At 41.7% G+C, this 25,891-nt stretch overlaps 2 protein-coding genes across 7 annotated transcripts in view; both read right to left on the bottom strand.

Annotated features, from left to right (window-relative positions):
• The window catches only part of Fam53b (family with sequence similarity 53 member B), a 147,591-nt gene extending 128,163 nt beyond the window's left edge, over nucleotides 1–19,428 (bottom strand). Inside the window, exons 1-3 of one of the 3 annotated variants that reach the window (XM_052763418.1) lie at nucleotides 19,296–19,428; nucleotides 17,805–17,870; nucleotides 17,014–17,128 (exon numbers count right to left, since the gene is read on the bottom strand). The gene's annotated coding sequence lies outside the window, so the exon portion shown is untranslated. Of the gene's footprint in view, nucleotides 1–1,232; nucleotides 1,341–17,009; nucleotides 17,129–17,804; nucleotides 17,871–19,295 lie in introns of those variants that run through there. The other 2 variants (XM_052763415.1, XM_052763417.1) reach the window with 2 other exon arrangements.
• The window catches only part of Eef1akmt2 (EEF1A lysine methyltransferase 2), a 38,644-nt gene extending 18,361 nt beyond the window's left edge, over nucleotides 1–20,283 (bottom strand). The window contains exons 1-4 of one of the 4 annotated variants that reach the window (XR_008223222.1): nucleotides 19,631–20,283; nucleotides 17,805–17,870; nucleotides 17,014–17,128; nucleotides 1,233–1,340 (exon numbers count right to left, since the gene is read on the bottom strand). Coding sequence is in view for 2 of the 4 variants with exons in the window: in XM_052763421.1 (XP_052619381.1) it covers nucleotides 1,233–1,340; nucleotides 17,014–17,128; nucleotides 17,805–17,870; nucleotides 19,631–19,776 (435 nt within the window). In the remaining 2 variants the exon portion in view is untranslated. The remainder of the gene's footprint in view (nucleotides 1–1,232; nucleotides 1,341–17,013; nucleotides 17,129–17,804; nucleotides 17,871–19,630) is intronic. The other 3 variants (XR_008223221.1, XM_052763421.1, XM_052763422.1) reach the window with 3 other exon arrangements.
• Between the last annotated feature and the right edge of the window lie 5,608 nt (nucleotides 20,284–25,891).

Here is a 25,891-nt window from a genome sequence, read left to right as displayed (position 1 = left end):
GCATGAGAGTGGTGAGGTAAAATGATTTGAAAGAAAAAAGAAACAAGGTTGACTCCTTGGATTTTAGGTGTTCTAATTGCCTTCTGTTGCTGTGAGAAAACATCCAGACCAAAAGCAACTCTGGAAAGGAAAAGACTTATTTTATCTTACATTTCCAGGCCAGGAAGGCAGGGCAGGAACTCAAGGCAGGAACCTGAAGCTAGCTTCACTTTCTGACTTTCTCACAGGCTGATGATTGGCTAGTAGCTTCCTTATATAGCCCAGGAATGTTATGGATGGTGCCACTCACAGTGGGCCGGGCCTTCCTGTATCAATTAATAATCAAGACAGTCCTCAAAGGTATGCCCACAGGCCAATCTGATCTAGACAATTCTTTGAGGCTTTCATCTCTGATGACTTTAGGCTATGTCAAGTTGATAATTAAAGCCAAGTGGGACAAAGAATTAAATAACAGTGTTTGGTATGATAACATTCTATGTATTTGTAAGATTTTTTTTTTAATATAAGTCATTTCCTTTGAGAAATAGAGGCAACCAAATCCTGCCATAATCACAGTTGAAGTTGCTGTAGCCTCCAGTTCTAGTAGAACCTGAGACAAACAACAGCACTACAGAGACACCCAGCATTTATAACTTTTTGATCTGATTAATCCAGAGTCAGGTACTGTGTATGTTTCTGCAAACTTGGACGGTATTGTATGAACACACACATATATACATACACAATGAAGAAGACACTTTGCCACAAAGCACAGTGGTACATGCCTATAATCCAGCTAGACTGAGGCAGGAGATAGCAAGGCTGGCCTGGGTTACACAGTAGGACCCCTTGTAAATACACACAAAGAAAAAGTAATTTCCCTAAACTAACTAGATTAAATTTTTTTTTTTTTAAGATTTATTTATTTATTATGTATACAGCATGTATGACTACAGGTCAGAAGAGGGCACCAGATCTCACCACAGATGGCTGTGAGCCACCATGTGGTTGCTGGGAATTGAACTCAGGACCTCTAGAAGAGCAATCAGTGCTCTTAACCTCTGAGCCATCTCTCCAGCCCCTAAATTTTTAATAGTTACTTTCAAGTGTTTCAGTTTAGATTACTTATAATTGATCCTTAATTTACAAATTCAAAAAGGTTAGCAGATTAACATACTTTAAAAACATTTAAACATTACAGCTTATTTTAAAATGTTATTTAAAATATTATAGTATTATAAGTAATAAATTACCTTCAAGTTAATGTTAGATAGACCTTCTTTCTCTAAAATGCTTGCAGAAAGCTTAATTGCAGAAGGAGAATAATCAATCCCAGTTATATTAGAGAAACCATGTTTCACCTAGAGACAGAGAAATAATTTCATAATTTAGTTTGAATCTTTTAATATGTTTTGCTTATGAACTATAATATTCCTTGAATCTAGAATTGTTTTAACTTTGTCGTAGATCAAATGTTATAGAATATCCAATTATTCACATTTAAATTTTATTGTACTCTAAATAGAAAGCAAAAGCTTAAATTTATGACAATTTTCTGCTTTTGTAATATATGATTTCTTTTCAAAAAGAAATTCATTTTCTCAAAAATAATGTACAAGCCCTTGGGCTGACAATGTTGTAATATTAATTTCTGATGCTGCTATACTCAAATTCACACATGAATTTAGCTCACATTTTACTTAACCCAATTAAAAGAATAAATTAAATGCATATGTAGTGAGTTGGTTTTCCTTCAGCAAATTATAAATTATTTAATTCTCTACCAGTCATATAATTAAGTCACCTTATATTTGTATAGTACTTCTTCACTTTTTCAAGTATTTCACACATTCAATTGGATCTCTGTGAAAGGCCTGTGAGGTAGGCTAGGCAGGTACCAGTTTCTGCAGGAACTGCAGAGGGATCACTGGCCTTGAGGGTTTACTACCTACTGGGAATAAATCCTCCTCAGATGTATAGCAAAGGTATGGTGGCTGCCATCCTTAACCCACCCCAATTATGCTGTTCATTATACTAAAAGAATTTCAAAGGAAAACAACAAAGGTTGCAAAATATGGTATGGTCTGAAATTCTTCTGGTGGGCATCACTATTCACTAAATGGTTACTTTCTTCAAAAGTTAACCTAGTGCCAGGCATGTGGCATACGTCTTTAATCCCAGAACTGAGAGGCAGAGGCAGGAAGAATTCTGAGTTTGAGGCCAGCCAAGGCTACACAGGGAGACTGAGGTCTCAAAAAAAAGGTAGCCTACATGAAAGACTTACTTTTAAAAATAACTGTATTTTGAAAACACTTTTCAACCCTAAGTGACTGAGGTGCATCTAAACTCAAGAGACACACAAAACCAGCTATTTCCCAGATCATTTGCTTTCCCTTATGTCTTGTTTTTGAGACAGTCTCTCACTGGATAGTCTAGTCTTGCTTCCAACTTTCTCTATCGCCTAAGCTTAGGCCTAAGCTTACCCCTACTTAGGATCCTCCTGACTCCACCTCATTTGTACAGGGACTACACATGAGTACCACCACACTCACCTTGATTTGTTTTTTATTATTATTATTTATTTTTAAATTACGTGCATTGGTGTTTTGCCTGCATGAATATCTGTGTGAGGGTGTCCCTCAGAACTGAAGTTACAGATAGTTGTAAGCTGCCTTGTGGGTGCTGGGTATTGAACCCAGGTCCTTTGGAAGAGCAGTCAGTGCTCTTAACCACTGAGCCATCTCTCCAGCTCTTATTCCTGTTTGTGATCTAAAGGTCTACTATCCTATCCTCTTAGCTGCCTCTACCTTTACCATTGGAGATGTTCGTTTTCCTCTCATTTCTCACAATTCCTTCCCTACGCGACTGAAAACCTAAGATGATTCTACTGACTTGTGGCAGTTCCTTCTATCATGCCTGTCGACTCTTCAGTACAACTTACAAAAATTATGCTGATGTTTTTGGGTTCCATTACAATCACTTAGAACCACAAACTATCACCAGTGTTTTTCATATTCAGTTCCTACACTGAATATATTCCCCAAAGTGAAAAATAAATGGACGTTCTAAGAAACAATACACAATCAAAAAGACAAGGATGTTAGAAACTGATGTTAGAAACAGGCCCCAACCAGGTAGTGGTGCACACAACTTTAATCCCAGCACTCAGGAGGCTGAGGCAGGTGGATCTCTGAATTTGAGGCCAGTCAGGTCTACAGAGTGAGTCCAGGACAGCCAGGGCTACACAGAGAAACCCTGTCATGAAAATAAATTAAAGACTTTTGGCTAAGAATTGTAATTTTTGCCGGGTGGTGGTGGCGCACGTCTTTAATCCCAGCACTCGGGAGGCAGAGGCAGCCAGATCTTTGTGAGTTCAAGGCCAGCCTGGTCTACAGAGCGAGATCCAGGAAAGGCACAAAGCTACAAAGAGAAACCCTGTCTCAAAAAACAAAACAAAATTGTGATTTTGTTTGTTTGTTGTTTTGTTTTGTTTCAAGACAGGGTTTCTCTGTGTAGCTTTGGAGCCTGTCCTGGAACTTACTCTGTAGACCAGGTTGGCCTCGAACTCACGGAGATCTGCCTGCCCCTGCCTCTCAGTGCTGGGATTAAAGGCGTGTGCCACCACCACCCAGCTAGAACTGTGAATTTTAATAACTAACCAAAAAATAATAACAGGAGCCGGGCAGTGGTGGCGCACGCCTTTAATCCCAGCACTCGGGAGGCAGAGCCAGGCGGATCTCTGTGAGTTCGAGGCCAGCCTGGGCTACCAAGTGAGTCCCAGGAAAGGCGCAAAGCTACACAGAGAAACCCTGTCTCGAAAAAAAAAAAAATAATAATAATAATAACAGAACTGCAATGTACAATAATTAAACCAAGAAACTCAAGTGTAAGTTTGATGGATTAGATACAGCAAATATATAGATATATATGTGTATTTATTTTAGTATGTAAGTGTACCTATGCATGTGCGCACGCACACACACACAGACACAGACACACAGACAGACACACACACACACACACACACACACACACACTTTTTAAAGACAGGCTCTCACTGTGTAGCCCTAACTGGCCTGGAAATCATTATATAAATAAGGGTGGCAGTGAACTCAAGAGATTCACCTGATTCTGCCTCTGGAGTGCTAGGATTAAAGGCATGTGCCACCACGCCCAGTTTGTGCAAACATTTTTTTTTATTTTAAAGAATTAGTAAAGAAAACATTCCTGTTCAAAACAGAATGACAAAAAGATCTAACATGCACAGAATATGAGATGTAAACTATTTACAGATATAGATATTCAGAGAAGAAGAAACCAGAATGGGCAAGAGTAAGAAATAGCAAATGACTGAGATTTTTCCAATACTGAACAAAGGGTCCTAAGCACTGCCAACGCAAACTGAGATGATAACAAACAAAACCACCCACATCATAGTATTTCTGATGAAAACCAAAAAGAGAAAAATCTCGAAAGCACCAGGGAGTAAGAACAGAGGAACAAGAAGTCAGATTACTTCCTAAGACTAACAAGGGTGGTATACAGATGACAGAGTCATATAAAATGGGAGCCAGAAGATAAGCAAAGAAAAATACCAATCTAAGATTAGTAGCAAAACCACCTGTCAAAAATGTAGAAAATGCAAAGATCAGCAGTGGTTGTTAACAAAAAGATATCACATAACACAAAGGAAAATATATACCAAGCTGGGCGGTGGTACCACATACCTTTAATCCCACCACTTGAAGGCAAAGGCAGGTGGTGGGATTAAATCTCTGTGAGTTTGAGGTTGGCCTGGTCTACAGAGCGAGTTCCAGGACAGCCAGGGTTACATGGAGAAATCCTGTGTTGAAAAACCAAAAAGAAAAAGAAAATATATACCAACAGCTAAGTTCACTTACCCAAATCTCAGAATCAAGGCTGGAGAGATGGTTCAGTTGGTAAAGTGCTTGCTGCACAAGGGTTGAAGACCTGAGTTCAGAACCTCAGAGCCCACATGAATCTCAAATAGCCAGATGGGATATGATGCATCTGTAATCCCAGTAGTCCTAGAGCAGTGGTTCTCAACCTGCGGATCGCAACCCTTTTGGGGGTCACAAATCAGATATCCTGCATATCAGATATTTACATTATGATTCTTAACAGTAGCAAAATTATAGTTACGAAGTAGCAATGAAATGATTTTAAGGTTGGGGCCACCACAACATGAACTGTATTAAAGGGTTGCAGCATCAGGAAGGGTGAGAACCACTGATCTAGAGGAAGATAGAAGTAAAGACAAGACAATCCCCAGAGTATGCAGCGGAGAAGAAGAGACCCTGTCTCAATCAAGGTGAAATGTGAGAACAAACACCCAAGGCTGTTCTAACATGGACACAAGCACCTTGACACATACATGGACATGCATGCATACACACACACATACACAAACATTTAAAAATATAATATAAAAAATACTTTGAATCAGATGTGGTGGTACACACCTTTGATCCCAGCACTCAGAAGGAAGAGACAGGTAGATCTCTATGATTTTTTTAACTAAAAACAGCTGACAATTTTATTTTCATATTTCACAATACAAATGAAAACTGTACTTTTTTTATCCCACTTTTCTCCTTCAAAACTATTCTGTCTGCTAGGAAGGGGGAAGCCTTCCTTGTCATAGAGCTTAGAAGACACTCAGGTTCAGCACTGTAATCTTCTGGTGAAACAGAACAAGAAATAAAAAACTGATGAAGAGCCCCTCTACTCTGTCTGGCCAACCCAAGTGGGCACCATCATAGGGCAAGCAGGAGGTCTCATCATTGGAGGTCCAGGCATCATGGGCATATGTCCTCTCACAGGTAGCCTCATTACTGGAGCAGGTCCTCCAGGCATCATCCCAGGAGGAGGAGGGCCCATCATAGGCATCGTGGGAGTGCCTACTGGTGAGAATATGGAGAAGTTTAAACTCATATTTACTGCTGGTAGAAATATAAGAAAGCAGCCACTGAAGAAAACAACCTAATGGTTCCTTACATCCAGCAATTTGACTCTGCAATTCTAGTTCTATGTAAATACCCAAAAGAATGAGACTCTATTTCCACACAAACTTATACACAAATTTTCTACAATAGTAAAGCAAGAAGAAAAAAATCTAAAATCCATCAATGAATGGATAAACAGGCAGTGGCATAGCCATACAATGGAATATTATTCAGCCACATAAGGGGATGAGTCCTGACATGCTACAATGCTGATGGGTCTTTTTAAAAAGTATGCAAGGGAAAGAGCCCGACACAAAGGCCACATATGAAATATCCAGAACAGACAAACCAGCTAATATGGTGGCACAAATCTGTAATTTCAACACTTGAGAGGCTAAGGCAGGAAGATCACAGCAAGTTCAAGAATGCCTGAGCTATGTAGTAAATGCACCAGGTCAGCCAGAATATATTAGAATCTATCTCTAAAAACAACAATAAAATAAAAAAGACAAATTCTCCAAGTAGATTAGTGATTTCCAGAGACTAAAGAAAAAAAAGGAGTATGCAGAGTCAATGCTGTTGGGCACAGAACTCCTTTCTCAAGTGAGTTTTTAAATTTAAAACATTGATGATCACTACACAACTTTTAGACTACATGAAATAGCACAGAACTACATACTTTATTTAAAGGGTGAGTTTTTGAGTATATGAGTTATATCTCAATTTAAGTAAAATGGCTGAAATGAACTTATTATTAATACCAAAGTAAAACTCAAAGCAAACTACACTACAAAAACTAAAAAGGTACATTATGCCAGGCATGGTGGCGCACACCTTTAATCCCAGCACTTGGGTGACAGAGGCAGGCAGATCCCTGAGTTCAAGCCCAACCTGGTCTATAATGCTAGTTCCAGGACAGCCAGGGCTACACAGGAAAACCTTGTCTTTAAATGTCCCCCCACCACCACCAAAAAAAAGAAAGAAAGAAAAGAAACATTACACAGTAATAAGTCAGTTCATCAGTTCATTCACAAAAATACAAATCTTGCATATGCTTCTAATAGAACTTAGAAGTTCATATAACAAAGACTGACAAAATCAAAGAAAATCTAAGTCCACAACTATGGTTGTACACTCCTGTTCAGTAACTGATAGAAATAGTAGAAATCAGCAAAAAATACAGAACTAAATACCACCAAAAAACTAGATGTATTTAACATTTATAGAACAGTCTACTAACTGCAATACACACTCTCAAGTGCATATCACACAAACAGGGTACATGCTGGAGGATATAAAACAAACTAAAACCAATTTAAAAGCACTGAAGTCCACAAAATATGTTCTCTGCTAATAAATGCATTATGACTACAAATCTGTAACGATAAGGTAATAGAAAAACATGCAGTATTTAGAAATGAAACAAGAAAATTCTAAATTGATAATTAAAAAAAATTAAAAATACCCTGGATGAGGAAAACGAACACATCAAAATTGTCCCCTTTTCCTACATCCATGCCAGCATCTGCTTATAGATAAGCTCACAGCATTTATCGCCTTTACTGAGTATAGTGGAAGAGGAGGAAAAAGGAGTGCAGGAGCTAGAGAAATCAAGGACAATACAGGAAGGATCTCACCATCAACTAACCTGGGCTCAGAGGGGCTCACAGAGACTGAACTACCAACCAGGGAACCTACATGGGACTGACCTAGGCATTGTGCATACATGTTACAGTTATGTAACTTGGTCCTCTTATGGGACTCCTGACACTGGGAACAGCAGCTGTCTCTGACCCTTTTACTGGCTTCTGGGAGCCTACTCCTCATACTGCGTCACCTTGCCCAGCCCTAATACATGGGGAGATGCTTAGTCTTACTGCAACTTGATATGGTATGTTTTATTGATACTCATAGGAGACAGGAGACCTGTCCTTTCCTGGATGGAGACAGAAGAGAAAGGGATTGGGGGAGGAGGCTGTAGCTGGGATGTAAAATAGATGAAATGGAAAAAAAATAGGGGGGAGAGTGATAAAAAAGATATCCAATGTTAACTTTTGTCCCATAAACACACATACACATATTCATTCATATCCACATGAACACATATGCACATACAAGAGAAGAGAAGCAATGAAAGATTAAAAAGAACAAACTAAAATTACCACTTACCACAAAGCACATAATTATAGATGGAGAAAACCTAAAGGAATCTACAATCTCAAGGATAAACCATTAGCTTCTACAAGTAAGCTATTACAATCCAAAAGGCTTGGACAATGGCTCAGTGATAGTGCCCAGCATGCACAAGACCCTGGGTTTAATCCCTGAAACATAAAACCGAGTAAGTAAAACCCCAAAGAATCTACAGGTAAAATGAACAGGTGAATAACTAACTATGTGTGTGAGGTGGCTATAAAAGCAACCCTACAGTCAGCAAGCAATGAGAATAACCAAATACTGCAGTCAGCACCAGCAGATCTCAAGAATGGTGCAGGGAGACCTAAGCTCTACTGACATACTTCAAAACAGGCTAATCAATCCAGGAAGTGCACACCCATTTGGCTAACCCGCAGAGGACTGTGGTCACTTGAGGAAACTTGACCACTGTGATTATTGTATGGATGTTCACTTTGTGACAATCCACTGAGCTGCAGACATTTCATTCCTGCACTTTAAAGAACATATGTTCTGTGTTGATATTTCAAACTGTTTCATGAAAGGTTATTCAGCCTCTCTCCTCATTACCCCTAAAAAGCAATAACTGGTTGGGCGGTGGTGGCACACACCTTCAGATCTAGCACTTGGGAGGCAGAGGCAGGAGGATCTCTGAATTCAAGGCCAGCCTGATTTACAGAGTGAGTTCCAAGACAGTCAGGGCTATTTAAAACAAAAAATAAAAAAAATAAAAAAAAATTTAAAAAAACCCTGTCTCAAAAAAAAACAAATAATAGCAAAAACTGAGCTTTTACTCAATGCAAAATATAATATGGTAGCTACCTTGAACTTAATTCTCATCTTTATTCCCACCCAACAGAAATTTTACCAATTATTTATAGACACAGGACCTATGCTGCCTCAACCTTCATGCATTTAGTTCTTGTGGTGATATTTTATTTGTGCTGAAATGTGGTGATATTTTATTTGTATGTTAAAAAATAAAGTTTTCCTGGAGATCAGAGGACATAGCCAGCCATAAACAAATCAGGCAGTGGTAGCACATGCCCTTAATCCGATCACACGGCAAGCAGAGTCTCTGTGTTCAAGGACACAGCCAAGTGTGGTGACACATGCCTTAAATCCCAGTACCAACCATAGAGACCTGGAGGTCTGTACAGAAAGGCAATGACAAGGAAGTGAAATAGATGGGCTAAGAGCCAATGAGAAGGCAGAACAGCAAGGCAATAAAGGCTCAGGTTAGACAGAAAGAAGCTCTCTCTCTTGGGAAGCTACAGTGGTGTGGTGAGCTGAGGTTAACTGGTGGCTCTCACTATTTCTCTCATCTCTATGGCTCTCACCCCTGTATGTGGCTCTATGTTTCTTATTTAATAAGACTGTTTACAAATTCATCTACAAGTTCTCATTTTCCAAAATTTTCTCCTTCTGTTATTACACTCTACCCACACTCACTACAGTGCCCTGAGATTCCTACCCAATTTGGATATTAATTCTTCAAAACCGTCCCTGTCCCTCTTTTCCAATGCTAACTGCTTTCTTTTATACTCAGTATCTCCATTATCACATACAATGATCTACAGTCTAACTATCTGTCAGTCTAGCCTCTATTATACTATAAATAATCCAAGCACAAGATGCACACTTTCAAGCTTCCAGTACCTAGTATTAATGCGTGTTAATCACTAGTAAATGTCAATCTTATATATACATCTTAAGTGGCTCAGCTAGTAAAGGCACTTGCTTGCCAAGTCTGATGCCCTCAGTTCAATTCCTGAAACGCATATGATAGAAGGAAAGAACTGACTCAAGTTGTCCTCTAACCTCCACATGGGCACTGTGATACACATGTACACACACAAACACGCATGCACACACACAACACAAAAAACATAAATGTAACCAAAAAAATTTAAATAAGAAATGACAGTAAAGGGCCAGGAATGGTGGGATCTCTGTGAGTTCGAGGCCAACCTGGTCTACAGAGTGAGCTCCAGGAGAGCCAGGCCTGTTGTTGCACAGAGAAACCCTGTCTGGGGGTGGAAGGAGAGAACAAAATGACAGTGGAACATCTAAGATGAAGACTCCATCTTACACTTCCTGCACAACAACAGCTATAAACACAAGTCAACAACTAACAGAGGAACTTGTGCCAAAATTCATGTGCATGAACAGTCGATTTTTTATTAAGCCATATGATTACCTAAGACAAGGAATACATGCTCTATTAGAATTGCAAACATCTCCTTTTAAAGGATATTTAAAATTTTATGTACACAGGTGTTTTGCCTGCATTTATGTGTACTTCAAATGTTTCTGGTGCCTGTGGAGGTCAGAAGACTTGAATGATCCCCTGGAACTAGAGCTGCAGGTGGTTGTAGTGAGCCCCATGCTAGAACCGAACTTGGGTCCCCTGCAAGAACAATAAGGACTCTTAATCAATGAGCTACCTCTCCAGGCCCATCTCTTTTTAATGTACACAGATTTCTAGAGTTTTAAACGAAAAGAAGCTAATACAGATCACCCAGCCTACACCCTCAGGAGAAACTGTAGCCCAGAAAAATGAAGTGGGCTTGCTCCAAGTAAAGACTGTAACCAAGGGGAACTGGAGAAATGGCTCAATGGTTGAGAGGTCTAGTTCTTCTTCCAGAGGACATGGGTTCAATTCCCAGCACCCACACCATGGCTCACAACTGTCTGCAACTCCAGTTCAAGGATATCCATCACCCTCACATAGACATACATACAGGGAAAACACCAGTGCATATAAAATTAAATTAATTATTTTTAAAGAAAGATTGTAACCAAAAGAACCAAGACTGTAACTTGGATCCCCTGAGGCTTCTCACTTAGGGCTTTCCGTCCTAATCCCCAAAACCACAATCTTAAACACCATACTCCCTAATGATAAAACCCCAAAAGACTAAAATACATAATCTGCAAGATCAAGAATCTCAAAGCCGGGGTTGGGGATTTAGCTCAGTGGTAAAGCGCTTGCCTAGTAAGCACAAGGCCCTGGGTTCGGTCCCCAGCTCCGGGGGTGGCGGGGGGATCTCAAAGCCAGGCAGTGGTGGGGCACACCTTTAACCCCAGAACTCAGGAGGCAGAGGCCAGCCTGGTCTACAGAGCAAGTTCCGGGATAGTGAGGGCTACATAGAGAAACCCTGTCTCAAAAAAACAAATGAACAAACAAAAAAGAACCTCAGAAATAACTCTGGGAGAAAATAATTTTAAAAACTGTTTAAGCTGGGCACAGTGATGCACACCTGTAATCTCAGCACTTAAGAAGGGAAGGAAGGAATATCCGAAGTTCAGAACATCCTTGGCTACCTAGTAAGCTAGAGACCAGCCTGAGCTACATGAGACCCTATTTCAAAAGAACAATAATAACTAAAATGTTGAAAAGGAATTTACTTAAGGGCTGGAGATATAACTTAATGTTAGACAAACTATATTCATGGAAAAACAGGTCATCTGGCATTGTGGCACACACATGGAATCCCAGCACTTAGGAAGCAAAAGCAGGAGGTTCTGAGTTCAAGAGTAGCCTAACAGCACAGCGAGACTCTATTTCAAAAACAAAACAAAACAGGAACTTGGGAGACAGAGGCAGGCGGTTCTCTGTGAATTCAAGACCAGCCTAGTCTACAAATCAAGATCAAGACCACCCAGGGCTACACAATGACCCTGTCTCAAAGGACAAAAAAAATAAACACAGGCTAGAGAGATGGCTCAGCGGTTAAGAGCATATTCTGCTCTTGCAGAGGACGTAGGTCAAGTTCCCAGCACCCACATGATGGCTCACAACCATCTATAACCCCACATAAACTCATGTAGGCGAAACAATCATACACATAAAACAAATAAAAATTAAAGTTTTTTTTTTTTGGGGGGGGCGGTCAAGACAGGGTTTCTCTGCATAGCCCTGGCTGTCCTGGAATTTGCCCTGTAGACCAGGCTGGCCTCTAGCTCAGAGATCCACCTGCCTCTACCTCCTGAGTGCTGGGACTAAAGGCGTATGCCACCACAGCCCAGTAAAATTAAAGTGAAGAAGGAGGAGGAGGAGGAGGAGGAGGAGGAGGAGGAGGAGGAGGAGGAGGAGGAGGAGAAGGAGGAGAGGAGAAGAAGAAGAAGAAGAAGAAGAAGAAGAAGAAGAAGAAGAAGAAGAAGAAGAAGAAGAAGAAGAAGAAAAAGAAAGAAAGAAAGAAAGAAAAGACACACAAAGTTTTCTTAATTTGAAAACAAAGAAAAAGAAACTTTCTGAAATTTCAGATGCCAAAAACCCCACCTCTTCATTTGCTAATATCAGTGTCTCTATGTACAAGCCAATTTTACCACTATACACCAATAACACTGTAATTCAAATCTGCAAAATGCATTATTCTAGTTTGTTGTTTGCTTTTGAGACAGAATTTTACTATATATCCTTGGCTAGCCTAGAATTCTCTGCATAGACCAGGGTGACTTTTAAACTTAAAAAGATTCATAATTCAGGAAATCCATGGATTACTGATAAAGGACTATTTATTAGAGGAGTATATAGGGGGAGCAACTCACTAATACAGGGTAAGGCAAATTCAGTCGCAGAGTCTTGGAAGGATAAGAACCCGCCCATGCTGCTTCACGCTGCCTGACTCGGTCTTCACCATCCAAGGCACAAGAGAGAAGGGAACCTTGTATGTGCTCCCCAGGTCTTAAGCTAGCCAAAAGGTCACGCCCTAGGGGCTGGTACCCCAAGGCCATAGGTGGAACAAATACCCACAACAGGTCCACCTGTCTGAGTGCTGAGATTAAAGATGTATGGCCCAATTCACAATTCTTAAGTCTTTACATACTTTATACAAAATGATGCAAAAGATGAGATATATAGCAGAGAAATTACATAATTAAAAAAAAACTGATGATTTAAAATAATGAGGATAAATGAAAAGGAAAAAAGAAAGCATGAAAACCCAACACATAAGAAGGAGGAATAGATTATGGGCAACTACAGGAAAGTAGTCTTACGTCAAGATGAGTATTTGCCTTTCGTAGAGAATATGCTTGAGTTTATCTTCTTGGGTACTGTTATTCTGAAATTCTATGACTCACATAAAACAACATAATCAGTCCCTAACTATCAAAAAGTTCTCTCTTGAATTGGATCCATGGCTGAGAGGTTAAGAGTGCTTTCTGTTCTTCCAGAGGACCTGAGTTTAGCTCCCAGCACCCATATAAGGAGGCTCACAACTGCCTGCAACTCCAGCTAAAGGGGATCTAACAATCTCTTCTGGCCTCTGTGGGTATCCTCACACACACACAGCAGACACTCACATAGACATATAACTTAATTAAAAAAACTTTTTTGGGGGGAGGGGGGTTGAGACAGGGTTTCTCTATATAGCTCTGGCTGTTCTGGAACTCGCACTATAGACCAAGCTGGCCTCGAACTTGAGATCCACCTGCTTCTGCCTCCTGAGTGCTGGGCCTAAAGGAGTATATCACAACCACCCAGCTAAAAAATAAATCTTAAAAAATAATAATAAAATTCAAAGTTCCACCTTCAGCACCATGCCTGGGTTGTTTTGGGTACTTAGCACTTACTTTCCTAATGCATTCAGACATGGGCCACAAATTCAACACACAAAATTATTGAACAAACAATACCATGACTAGGCACTTAATTATCTTCAAACCACTCAGTAATATCACCAGCTTCATCATGCAAATATGCCTTCAATTCATCAAAAGCTCCTAGAATTGCATTAGCTAGAAGTAAATTCAATAAACGACAAATGATACTTTTTGTGTGTGCATGTGTGAGTACAGGTACACGTGTTCATATGTGTGCATTCATGAGTGTAGAGACCAAAAGTCAACACTGGGAACACTGGATATCTTCCTCAAATGTTCACTTTATTGTTTGTTTGTTTGTTTGTTTGTTTTTTTGGTTCTTTAAGACAGGGTTTCTCCATGTAGCCCTGGCTGTCCTGGAACACAGAGATCCACCTGCCTCTGCCTCCCAAGTGCTGGGATTAAAGGTGTGCACCACCTGACTAAAATAACACACTTCCAATTGAAGTTTTCATTACTGCTGTGTTGCACAGCGAATACATTCATCTGCATATTCTGTTGTCTATGGTTTTACCACTGAAAGCACTTGATCACAGCTGAATTAAGTCTCAAATGCACTGGCTGAATGGAAAACAAAAGAACCCAACACAACACTTTACTGATCATGCTTTAAAATTCACTTGCTGAAGGCTTTTTTTCACGTAAGCCCTCACTCATCTATTGTTACTGATCTAAAACCTCTCCAAATCTTCCAAGTCTTTTCAAAGCTTCACTTTTCCCAGTTATTAATACACAACAGAGCAGTAAGTTTTTAAATGCTCAAGCCTAACAGAGGCATGAATTTTGTATCTTTTTTAATGGAGATAGTTTCAAAATACAGTTTGGCCCATGCATTAGCCAAACTCAGGTAGGTATTCTGCTGTTAAGACTTGATAGTGAGTATGCTTGTCTTCTTCAGGAGTCAAATTGAGCTCTCTATCTTCATGTGTTTTTGTTCAGGTCACTGAGCTTCTCAAGCTCTTTCTGAAGGGCACTCTTTGCAAGGAGCATGGTGTTGTGTAGAAGTGGCCACAGCACACAACAGTTATTCAGGAGGGAAGACCTTGCATTTTAAACCAACATTTCACTGCAATCTCGGCAACACGGCACTGTCATTGAAGAGTATTTCAGTTGTCAAATTCTGTTAAGTGTATGTGTCCCTTTATGGTTATTGTTTGGTTGTTGCAATTAAGTAGTATTCACAGCACCAATAATTAGTTTTACATTTTTTTTTTAAACTTGCTGGGCAACACCTTTAATCCCAGCACTCGGGAGGCAGAGGCAGGCTGATCTCTGTGAGTTCAAGATCAACCTGGTCTACATAGAATTCCAAGGGGTTGAGGATTTAGCTCAGTGGTAGAGCACTTGCCTAGCAAGTGCAAAGCCCTGGGTTCGGTCCTCAGCTCCGGAAAAAGAAAAGAAAAAAGAGAATTCCAAGTCAGCCAAGGCTACATAGAGATCCTGTCTCAATTAAAGAAAAAATTCAGGCCAAGAAGCAGTGGTGCACACCTTTAACCCCAGCACTCGGGAGACAGAGGCAGGCGGATCTCTGTGAGTTCAAGGCCAGCCTGGTCTACAGAGCGAGATCCAGGACAGGAACCAAAACTACACAGAGAAACCCTGTCTTAAAAAAAAAAAAAGTGTTTCTACACTTATTTTGTGTTTGTGTAAGCGCGTGAGTAGCCCTACGGAGGACAGAGGGTAACTAGCATTACTGAATCAGTTCTCCCTTTCCACACATGGATTTCAGGAATCAAACTCAAGTGGGCAAGCTTGGGCAAGCATCCTAACACCTAATGCGCTGTCTTGCTGACCTTAGCTTTAAATTGGCTGTCTTTAACAATAAGTAGAATTGTCCAATTAAATCATCAAAGCTTTCATGACAGCAAGATGGTGCAGTAGGTAAAGGCACTTGGCCACCAAGCCTAATACACATATATACAAATGAACAGATGTAAAAATTAGCCGGGCGGTGGTGGCGCACGCCTTTAATCCCAGCACTTGGGAGGCAGAGGCAGGTGGATCTCTGTGAGATAGAGGCCAGCCTGGGCTACCAAGTGAGTTCCAGGAAAGGCGCAAAGCTACACAGAGAAACCCTGTCTCGAAAAACCAAAAAAAAAAAAAAATTAAAATATTGCAAAACCTTTTTGTGAGGGAACAAGTTTGCATATTCATTTCATTATATTCTAAGGAACACAGTAAGAAGGAACGATGCTATTTCCCCAATATCAAATGTATATTAGTAAAAATATTTACAGACAAAAAACAGTTATGAGATACAGAGACACAGATACAGATATGAGTGGGGTTTATTGGAGGAATTGGCTCACATAATTATTGTGACTAAGAAGTCTCATAGGTTGTCTGCAAGGGGATGCCAGTAGCATGACTTAGCTCAAGCCCAAAGGCCCAAGAACAAATAAATGAGATAACTCTCAGTCTGTGGCTCAAAGTCTAAGGATCTAGGACCACTAGTAAGGGTCCTAAGGCCAAGAGTTTCACAGTGCACAACAGCAAAAGATAACTGTCCTAACTCTTACAACAGTTGGTTAACTTAGCTTCTGTGTTTGTCTTTGACAGGCCTCAACCTGCTGGATGGTATATACCCATACTGAGGCAGCTCTTCCCTTACTCCATCCAGACTCAGACATTAATCTCCTCTGGAAACCTCACATACACATCCTAATAACGTTCAACATAACACGATACAACTACTAGGACCACCAATGCTCTAATCCCCTCCTCATTATTCAGCTTTATACTCCTTATATACCCTTTGCTTTCTGCTATAGGAATATAGGGATTAAGGTTTTCAGAATTCTGGCTTCCAGAATTTCACATTTTAAGGTTTCACTCTTTCAGGATTATGACTGTTGAGATTTTACATTTCTAGGAATGCACCATTCACTCACTAGACATCTGGGAGTCCAGTTTTCAGGATTATGCCTGACACCATGTATTCACTGCTTTCCCCAAATCCAAGCAGTCTCCCTTTCCTCCCATATGAACACTCAAAGTTTTCCAACTGTTCTGCTGTTACACATTTAGATGTCAATCTCTTAACTGCAACATCTTTTAAAAACTTTCATTTTAAAAATTGGGGGGCTGGAGAGATGGCTCAGAGGTTAAGAGCACTGACTGCTCTTCCAGAGGTCCTGAGTTCAATTCCCAGCAACCACATGGTGGCTCACAACCATCTGTAATGAGATCTGGCACCCTCTTCTGTATACATAATAAATAAATCTTTAAAAGTAAATAAATAAATAAAAATTGGCTCAAACACATGAATACTAAAAGTACCAACAAGTTCAACCAGGAAAACACCATTTCCAGTTCCAATATCAAGCACTGAGGCATCCAATGGGATCTTTTGTTTCTGCATCCACCTTATTAGTCTGTTCATACTCTCTTCTCCAAACCTGTTAGGAACAGAATACAAAGAGCAGATATATAGCAAAAGTTACAACTACATTCCATTTAAGCTGTTTATACCATGTGCTCACTTAAGTCTTTTTTGAAAAGTGAGAATATGTATAACTGTTTAAGCTTCATCTTTATTGTTAGTTAGATTACACCTCTAAAAATGGAATACCTAAGGTATTAATTATACATACTTACATATGTAAATAACTAAGTATATAGATATATAAACACACATGTTCACATACACACATACTCTATCTACATCAGCATTAATCCTTTAAAATAATTGTCCTAATAACTGCTTTCTTGGACATCAGCAAATATCAGTACTTCAGAATTTCATTAATTAAAAAATGACAACTATGGAATGAAAGTAATTTCCTAGTACTATGATCAATTTAAATCTGGGTCACTAAAAAAGAAAAGAGATATTTTTAAGCTGTCATTGAAGCAAGAGTCAGGTAGAGGCAGGAGGATCTCTGAGTTTGAGGCCAGCCTGGTCTAATGAGCAAGTTCCAGGGAAATGCTGACTCAAGAAAAAAAAAAGAAAGAAAAGAGAAATTTAAAGCCACTGGAGCCAGATTCATCCCAGGCTTCTAGACTGTCTCTGTTGTAAGTGCACTTGCTCATGCTCTCTCACACCCACAAAAACAATTCCTTAGCTTAACTCACCAGATTTCTCCTGTATCTCCATATTCTTGGAATGTCCTCAGTTCTCTCTCATAAACAGCATCCCAACTACATAAACAACAAAATATGAAGCAAGATTCCCAAATTAAACTGTATTTTGTGAATTAAACAGATTATTTCCAATGCATTACATGGCTACTTACAACAGCCTTAAAACATTACTATTATCAATAAGTGCATACAGTTCAATTTTTTTTTAACATCCTTAGGTTAAAAGAATGAAAACTGGGGGCTGGAGAGATGGGTTTGATTCCTAGCACCCACATGGCAGCTAACAACTGACTATAACTCCAAGGTCTGACACCATCACATAGATATTCAGGCAAACACCAATAAACATAAAATAAAAATAAGTAACTGGGCCGGGCGGTGGTGGCGCACGCCTTTAATCCCAGCACTCGGGAGGCAGAGCCAGGCGGATCTCTGTGAGTTCGAGGCCAGCCTGGGCTACCAAGTGAGTTTCAGGAGAGGCGCAAAGCTACACAGAGAAACCCTGTCTCGAAAAACCAAAAAAAAAAAAAAATAAATAACTGTAATTCCAAGATCAGGGGTGCAGACACCATCTCCTGGCCTCCCTGGCCACCATAAGAAGAGGAGATTTGCACAATAAAAATTATTAAAAGAAAAAAAAAGAATGAAAATTGTGGACAAGCAGAATAAATTAAACAAGTACTTAAAGTTATCTGATGAATAATCCCATATACATTTTAGCTTAAATAAAAACAGGCAACTGCCCAAAAATCTCTAAATTCCAGACCCAACTCCATAACTGGACTGCACAAGCTGAGTTTGTTACTCCAAATTTGGTCATCAATGTGCAGATACAGGATTTTTTTGTTTGTTTGTTTTGTTTTTGTTTTTCGAGACAGGGTTTCTCTGTGTAGCTTTTCGCCTTTCCTGGAACTCGCTTTGTAGACCAGGCTGGCCTCGAACTCACAAAGATCCACCTGCCTCTGCCTCCCGAGTGCTGGGATTAAAGGCATTCGCCACCACCGCCCGGCTGGATACAGGATTTTCTAACCAGTAGGTCAGTGGTTTGCTCACAATGAACACAGCAATGATAAAATTAGGTGCTAAAACAGTCTCTGCCTCTCCCTGTATTCTAGCTTTCCCATTAAATCTCTTAATCCTTACAACGGCAAACCCCACCCATCATCTGTTTTCTCTTCCTATCTCATCTCTACAATCTCTGCTCCCGCCCCCAAATTTCCTCTCATCCTAATCCCTGTCCGCACACTCATGTTTTTCGAGACAGGGTTTCTCTGTGTAGTTTTGCTGCCTGTCCAGGATCTCGCTCTGTAGACCAGGCTGACCTCGAACTCACAGAGATCCGCCTGGCTCTGTCTCCCAAGTGCTGGGATTAAAAGCGTGCGCCACCGCCGCCCGGCTCATTCTCTATATTCTAACCCTTTGATTTCTTAGCCTCAACTTCAGGTCAGAGAACACTTTCTCTCTTTCCTCCAGGACCCCTACCGTCTCCCTAGCTCAGTTCAGAGCATCCTCCACTCCGACCTCCTCCAGTTCCCAGATCTCACAGCTCTCCCGGGACCTCCTGGGCCCTTGTCCGGTTCCGGTTCGTTGCCCAACTCTCTCCCCCTTTTCCCCAAGCCAGATCCCAGACCCCCTACACCGGCTCTCCAAGGACCTCGGGTGGTCTTGAATCCCTTTAAAGAGGGTTAACCGCTCCCCGGGGCGTGCTCGGGATCTCGCCCCTTAACCCCCACAGGTGGCTTCCACCCTCCTTCCTCAGGCCGCGGGTGGGGGATGAGGGGGCGCCATCTCCTTCCGGGCCTCCCCGCCACACTCACTGCTCTCGCGTCCCCAGCGCCGATGGGACGAAGTCGCACGCCACGGGACTGCCCTCTCGAGACCGCGCAGGGACCACAGCGCCGCCTTGGCCGCCAGCATCCGCGTTCATGTCGCTCTGCGCCTTGTGGGCTGTCGCGGCCGCCATAGAGACGCGGCTCGAGCAGAGGGGACGCGCAGGCCTGGCCTCTCTAGGCAATGGAAGACCGTCTCTCTCACTCTCTAATGCTCCAGTCCAGGCTTGGGAGGCCGACCGGCAGTAGAGAGCCTAGGCTACCTAGAGGCGGTCTCCCTCCAACCAACATCGCTTGTTTCCTTTATTCTCTTGCTCTCAAAGTGACCATATCTGGGAACTGCTGTTTGTAAGTCATCGTTCAAAGTACTGCACTTTGGGAAACACGCTGTAAGAAGCCACAAAAACACCTGAAATACACACCACTCAGTCCAATTGCATGTCATCTCTCTCTAGTGAGGCAGATCTGGAAAGAAAGGCAGGTCAGCCCATCGTATTACTCGCTTCCCGACCGAAAGACTAATTTCATGTGTGGCTAGAATTCTGGAAAGTGACTTGATGTAACCGGATGAGAGCTTACGGCCAAGAAATGAATGCCTTAGGGCCACCCACAGTACACCAGCCATGGAGTTACGATAGAATGAGTAGCGGATGATAGGGTACCTCAGTGGGTCTTCCTCTATCCCCACCCAGCTAGGCATCTGAGCCTGTCCAAGTCTCAACCTCTGCACGCTTTAGTTTGTTTATTGTAGTTTACTCAAAATAAAAGATGGCTTGTTCCTCAAGACTTCATGAACCTGAAATGTCTTCTGCCTATTGCTCTGACTGCAGCCAGTAGTTCTGCAATACAATGGAAAAGATCTTATGTGTCAGGGGCCTAGGATATTTTCTGTACTAGCCATGAAATAGTCAAAATACTCATGGTCCAATGTCCTAGGCAAGGATCTCAGAGGCCCCTAACAAGCTGCTTCCCGACGAAAACTTGTTTCCAAGGCTACGTTTCTGTGGACTCCCCAGACAGAAGCCCAATAACAAGTCCCTTGAGGCAAATGGCAACAAGAGTTGCCCTCCCAGTTTGCAGTTCATCTTCTCCTACACATGGTGTTCCAAGATCTTCTGGCAATAAAGAATAAAGTAAAGGGCAGATGGAAGTCCATGTACATAGTGATTAAAGAACTCAAGAAAGAGCGTAAGTAACCTTATTACAGAGCAATAAAACCACCGGATACCACAGCCAATTAGTGCTGCCCTGGGCGAGTAGCTGTTTTGATCTTTTCTAGGCTCTAGATGCTACAGAAAGCAAGCCTGAATGTGATGGAGTGGGTCTTTAAAAGTTTTCAGTTCTAATTAAGAAGCATCCATGAAAGATAAGTCTGCCTTCAGCCTAGTATCTTGCCAACACTTAAGATGTTTTTGTTGTGTGTGATGAAAGCTATAAACAGTTGTTGGTACGGAGCCCTGGGAAAAACCATGGTTTATACCAAATCCCTTCCCTGACTCCAGGAAGGATTATTCTGGCTGCTTAGTCCCAGGGGCTGTGGAGGCACCACCTCCCATCACCCAGAGAAAGAGGATTCTTGGCTGGGGGAGAAGTTTCACTGGGTAAGCTGCCTAGGGAGAAGCAGAACTGTATAAGGAACTCAGCCCCTCCCACTGAGTACCAGTTCCATGAGACCAAAGGCAGACCTGCATAACCTGAGGTTGCCAGCCTTGTTTTGTCTTTGTTTATTTGTTTGTTTTTTATCCCTGCAGACTGGCACAGCATCCACCCACAGCTCCTCTGGAACTATGCTTCCCAGAGTCCTCAAGCACTTCCCATTTGACAAATCCAAGGTCAAGGGCAGAGCTTTTCCTTCTTTGATCATGCAACAGTCAATACCAGAGAACACACTTCTAGAAAAACCCTCCTTACCCCACCCCACCCCACCCCACCCTGTTTCCCATTTCTGCTTTGATATGAGGTTTTTTGTTTGTTTGGTTGGTTGGTTGGTTGGTTTGGTTTGGTTTGATTTGGCTGCCTGGCTGGCTGGCTGATTGGTTGTTTTTTCAAAACAGAGTTTCTTTGTATAGCCTTGGCTGTCCTGGAACTCTGTAGACCAGGCTGGCCTTGAATTCACAGAGATCTGCCTGCCTCTGCCCCCCAGTGCTGGAATTAAAGGTGTATGCCACCGCCGCCTGGCTGATGTGAACTTTTGAAAGGGGACAGTTGGCACTCAGTTCTTGAATTGGATGCCCATGTTTTGAGGTTGGGAATCACCATGGGCAAGTTCTTTTAACTTCCCCTTGTCAGTTTGTACAGCATACACTACCACAAACATAATAGTAGTACCTAACACACAAGGCACCTAGGGGATGTCAATGAAATCACTCCAGTCCAATCACCTGTCTGACACCTGAGAAGTGGGCAGTAAATGTAAGTTAATATACTGCTTCAGAGAGATGTCAGGAAGTGGAAGTGAATACACTGTATGTTTAAAGAGCCCAGGAAGGGCCTGACAAATAGTCAGGGTTCAGAACCTGTCGGCTGTTTATTACAAGTTGAACATCTTTTCTCTAGTTTGGTTTCCTTTTGCTGTGATAAAATGCTGACCAGCATCTCTTTGAGGAACGGGTCTATTTGGCATACAGGTGATACAGCCCATCATTGAGGGAAACCAAGGCAGGAACTCAAGGCGGGAGCTTGGAGGCAAGAACTGAAGCAGAGTCCATGGAGGAACACTTACTGCTCTCCATGCCTTCCTCACCTACCTTTCTTAAATAGCCCAGACCCACATGCCCAAGGATGTCACTGCTCCCAGTCAGTTGAACCCTTCTACTTCGGTTAGCAATAAAGGAAATGCCCCCACAAACATGTTCAGAGGCCAGTCTGATGGAGGCAGTTCCTCAGTTGTGATTCCCTTTTCCCAGGTATGTCTAGGTTTGTGTCAAGTTGACGAAAACCAGCCAGCATAATCACTAATCCAAACATCTAAAATCCAAACAACCCCAAAATCCGAAATAATTCTGATCTTGAGTGTATCAGATAAAGGACACCCTAGCCCAGTGGTTCTCAACCCTCCTAATGCTGCGACCCTTTAATACAGTTCTTCATGTTGTGGTGACTCCCAACCATAAAATGATTTTGTTGCTTCTTCATAACTGGGATTTTACTACTATTATAAACCATAATGTAAATATCTGATATGCCAAAACCCACAGGTTGAGAACCACTGCCCTAGCCTGTAATGACTTCCAATTTAACCTCTTGCCTCAGCTCCAACTTATTCTTCTAGCTGCCTGGATTTCTCTTGATACCTTGAATTCAATGAAACTGAATTTATGGGTCCCATCACCCACACCCATGCCTCCAGACCCTCTCTTGTAAAAAGTTTATCACATGCTTATTGTGTATGCAAGCCTCTCCTCCCCTCTCCCCCTGCACACACATACACATGTGTATATTGTGTGTGGAAAGGTCAAAGAATAACCCTCAAGAGTCAGTTCTAGGGCTCGAGAGATGCCTCCGTGGTTAAGAGCACTGGCTCCTCTCCCAGAGGTCCTGAGTTCAATTCCCAGCAACCATTGGTGGCTCACAACTATCTGTAATGAAATCTGGCGCCCTCTTCTGGCCTGTAGGCATACATGCCTTAAAAAAAAAAAAAGTCAGTTCTTTCCTTCCACCATGGGGGTCCCGGATTGAACTCTGTGCTGAGCTAGTGGTAGTGGTGCCTGCCTCTGCCTCCCAAGTATTAAGATTCAGGCAGGCATCACCAGCCCAGCATATTTCCATTCCCCTGCAGTAACCTGCTGATAGAATAAAAACCATCTTCCTTTGGACTCCACACTTTTTCACACAAAATTTACTCAACAGTTACAAATTGGGCAGCATTAACATGCCTAGCATTATTCCATATGGCAAAAATGCAAGAGCAAACAATTAAAACAGGAATCCTTATTTTTGATGAATTTCAGAATAGGATAGCAGGGGAAAAAAGACAATAATCTGGAAAATGGAATTAAAAAAATAGAGCTAAAGCTAGATAGTGATAGGAATTTGTCTTGGTTAGCTTTGTCAACTTGACACCGCCTAGGATTATCTGGGAAGAGAACCTCAACTGAGAAATTGCCTAGATCAGAGTGGCTTGTTGGGCCCTACTGCAGGGGATTGTCTCGAGAGTGTCAGAAACAATAATCCTCACTTCATAATAAGAGTACTGGAAACTTAGTAAAGAAAGCGAAGCACTTTATTTTGCAAGCTTGAAAACTCCTGTGTGAGCCTAGGATGGCAAGCCTACTAACTGAGTGTAGAGCACAGCTATAAATCCTAACAAATGACCTGTCCTTCCCTTTTTGAATAATTAGGAGGGGACAGTCCTAACAACAAAAACCATGGGTGGATCTATCTCCATATTTTACATCCTGTTTATTTCATTTTATTTTTGGATTTTCAAGACAGGGTTTCTCTGTATAGCCTTGGCTGTCCTGGAACTCTATCTGTAGACCAGGCTGGCCTCGAACTCATGGAGTCTCAGCTTATCTCTGCCTTCTGAGTGCTGGAATCAAAATCATGTGCCACCACCGAATCCTGCTTATTTTAAAGTGTAGCAAACACAGTTGGGCAGTGGTGGCAGACACCTTTAATCTCAGCACTCGGGAGGCAGAGCCAGGCGGATCTCTGTGAGTTCGAGGCCAGCCTGGTCTACAGAGTGAGATCCAGGACAGGCACCAAAACTACATGGAGAAACCCTGTCTCGAAAAACCAAAAAAAAAAAAAAAAAAAGTGTATCAAACACATGACCTTGTAGGCAAGCTTGCTGTTTGTAATTTTCTACTCTACACTTCCATTCTGGGAGGGTAGCATATTAAAGTTTGGGTGTGGGAGGACTAGAGAGACTGTTTTCTGTTCATGTGTAGCTGGATCTAAGCTGGCTCGAGGAACCTTTGAAAAGTGAACTATCACACCTAATTTCTAACAACTGTTAAGTGATGTAGGAGGGCCCAGGCCTTTGTGGGTGGCACGTACGTGTGCGGTCTTAAACTGTAGGAGAGAACTAGCTGAGCTGGAAAGGATTGCTGTTGGAAAATTAGGTTGTCTTTCTTAGAGAATCATCCCAGGAGATGTAAGTTGGGAGCTGGCAATGGGAAACTTCCCCAGCAGCCAGTCCTGCAAGCAGGGATCTGGGTGGCCTTTCAGTACACCTAGAGCAGGCATGAAACAGTGAATCACGCAGTTGTCCAGGAGACCAGCGTTCTAGGCAGAGGAAACAACAAATGTAAGGCACTATGACCCGATGAACTTTCAGTGCTTCCAGAAAGCAAAAGGCTACTACTGTAGCTGAAGCTGAGCAAACCAAAGTAGCAGAAGTGGAAATACAATCAGAAATTGGGGGAGGGGGTGTGTGTGTCTGTCAGTGTAGGGTTTGGAGGCTGGCCAAGTCTGACTGACACCTTATATTTAAACATTAACATGGCCATTTCATGGCTGTGTTGAGAATGTATTTGGCAGGTTAATAGCATCACGTCATTATCTTGACATTGTGGAATAGTTAATTCTGTTATGAGGCCTTTCCTGAGTTTAGCTCCTTCCCCTGAGTTGGGCATTGGAAAAATATCTGCTAACAATGTCAAGTGTCTCTTAAGGGCAAAATTGCCACCAACTGGGACACTCTCAGAGAGGTTATTATAATGAAGAGAGAGGTGGTGGTGCATTGCTCAGGGTGGCAGGTGTGCTGGTGGTGAATTGTAGGACTCTGTATTTTGAAGATTGTTTTAGCTGATCTGATGTGGGGAACGAGAGAAAAGAAGTTGTCAAGGTTGACTACAAGGGTTTTGACTTGAACAATTGTCAGAAACAGTTGTATTTATGAACTTGGGAAAGGAGTGAGAAGCAGCTTTGTAGGGAAACCAGAAGCCCAGTTTAGAACACTGAAGATTCAACAAGTTACAAAAGAATTAGTTCCTTCCCTGTGTTTCTTTCTTTCTTTTTTGGGGGTGGGGGTGGGGGAGCAGGTGAGTTTCTTTTTTCTAACTTTGATAGTTTAGTTTTCACTGTTACTTATTTGTTTTTTATCTTCCATGGCTTTCCCTAGGTTTTGTTTGTTTGTTGAAACAATGAAACAAGTCTATGTAGCTTTGGCTGGCATTGAATTTGCGACTCTTTTGCTACTACACGGCTTATAGTTGAATTATTTTTCAATACAGAATCCTATCGTTTTACCAGCTCCACTGCTTTTGACCAAAATTCCACTGTCGCTACACTAGTCAGGATTAT

This window comes from Peromyscus californicus, unplaced genomic scaffold (assembly GCF_007827085.1).
Source record: "Peromyscus californicus insignis strain IS unplaced genomic scaffold, ASM782708v3 Scaffold_4__1_contigs__length_199733344, whole genome shotgun sequence".
NCBI lineage: Eukaryota > Metazoa > Chordata > Mammalia > Rodentia > Cricetidae > Peromyscus > Peromyscus californicus.
The sequence above is the reverse complement of the archived record's forward strand: the minus strand, read 5'-3'. Positions and strand labels throughout refer to the sequence as shown.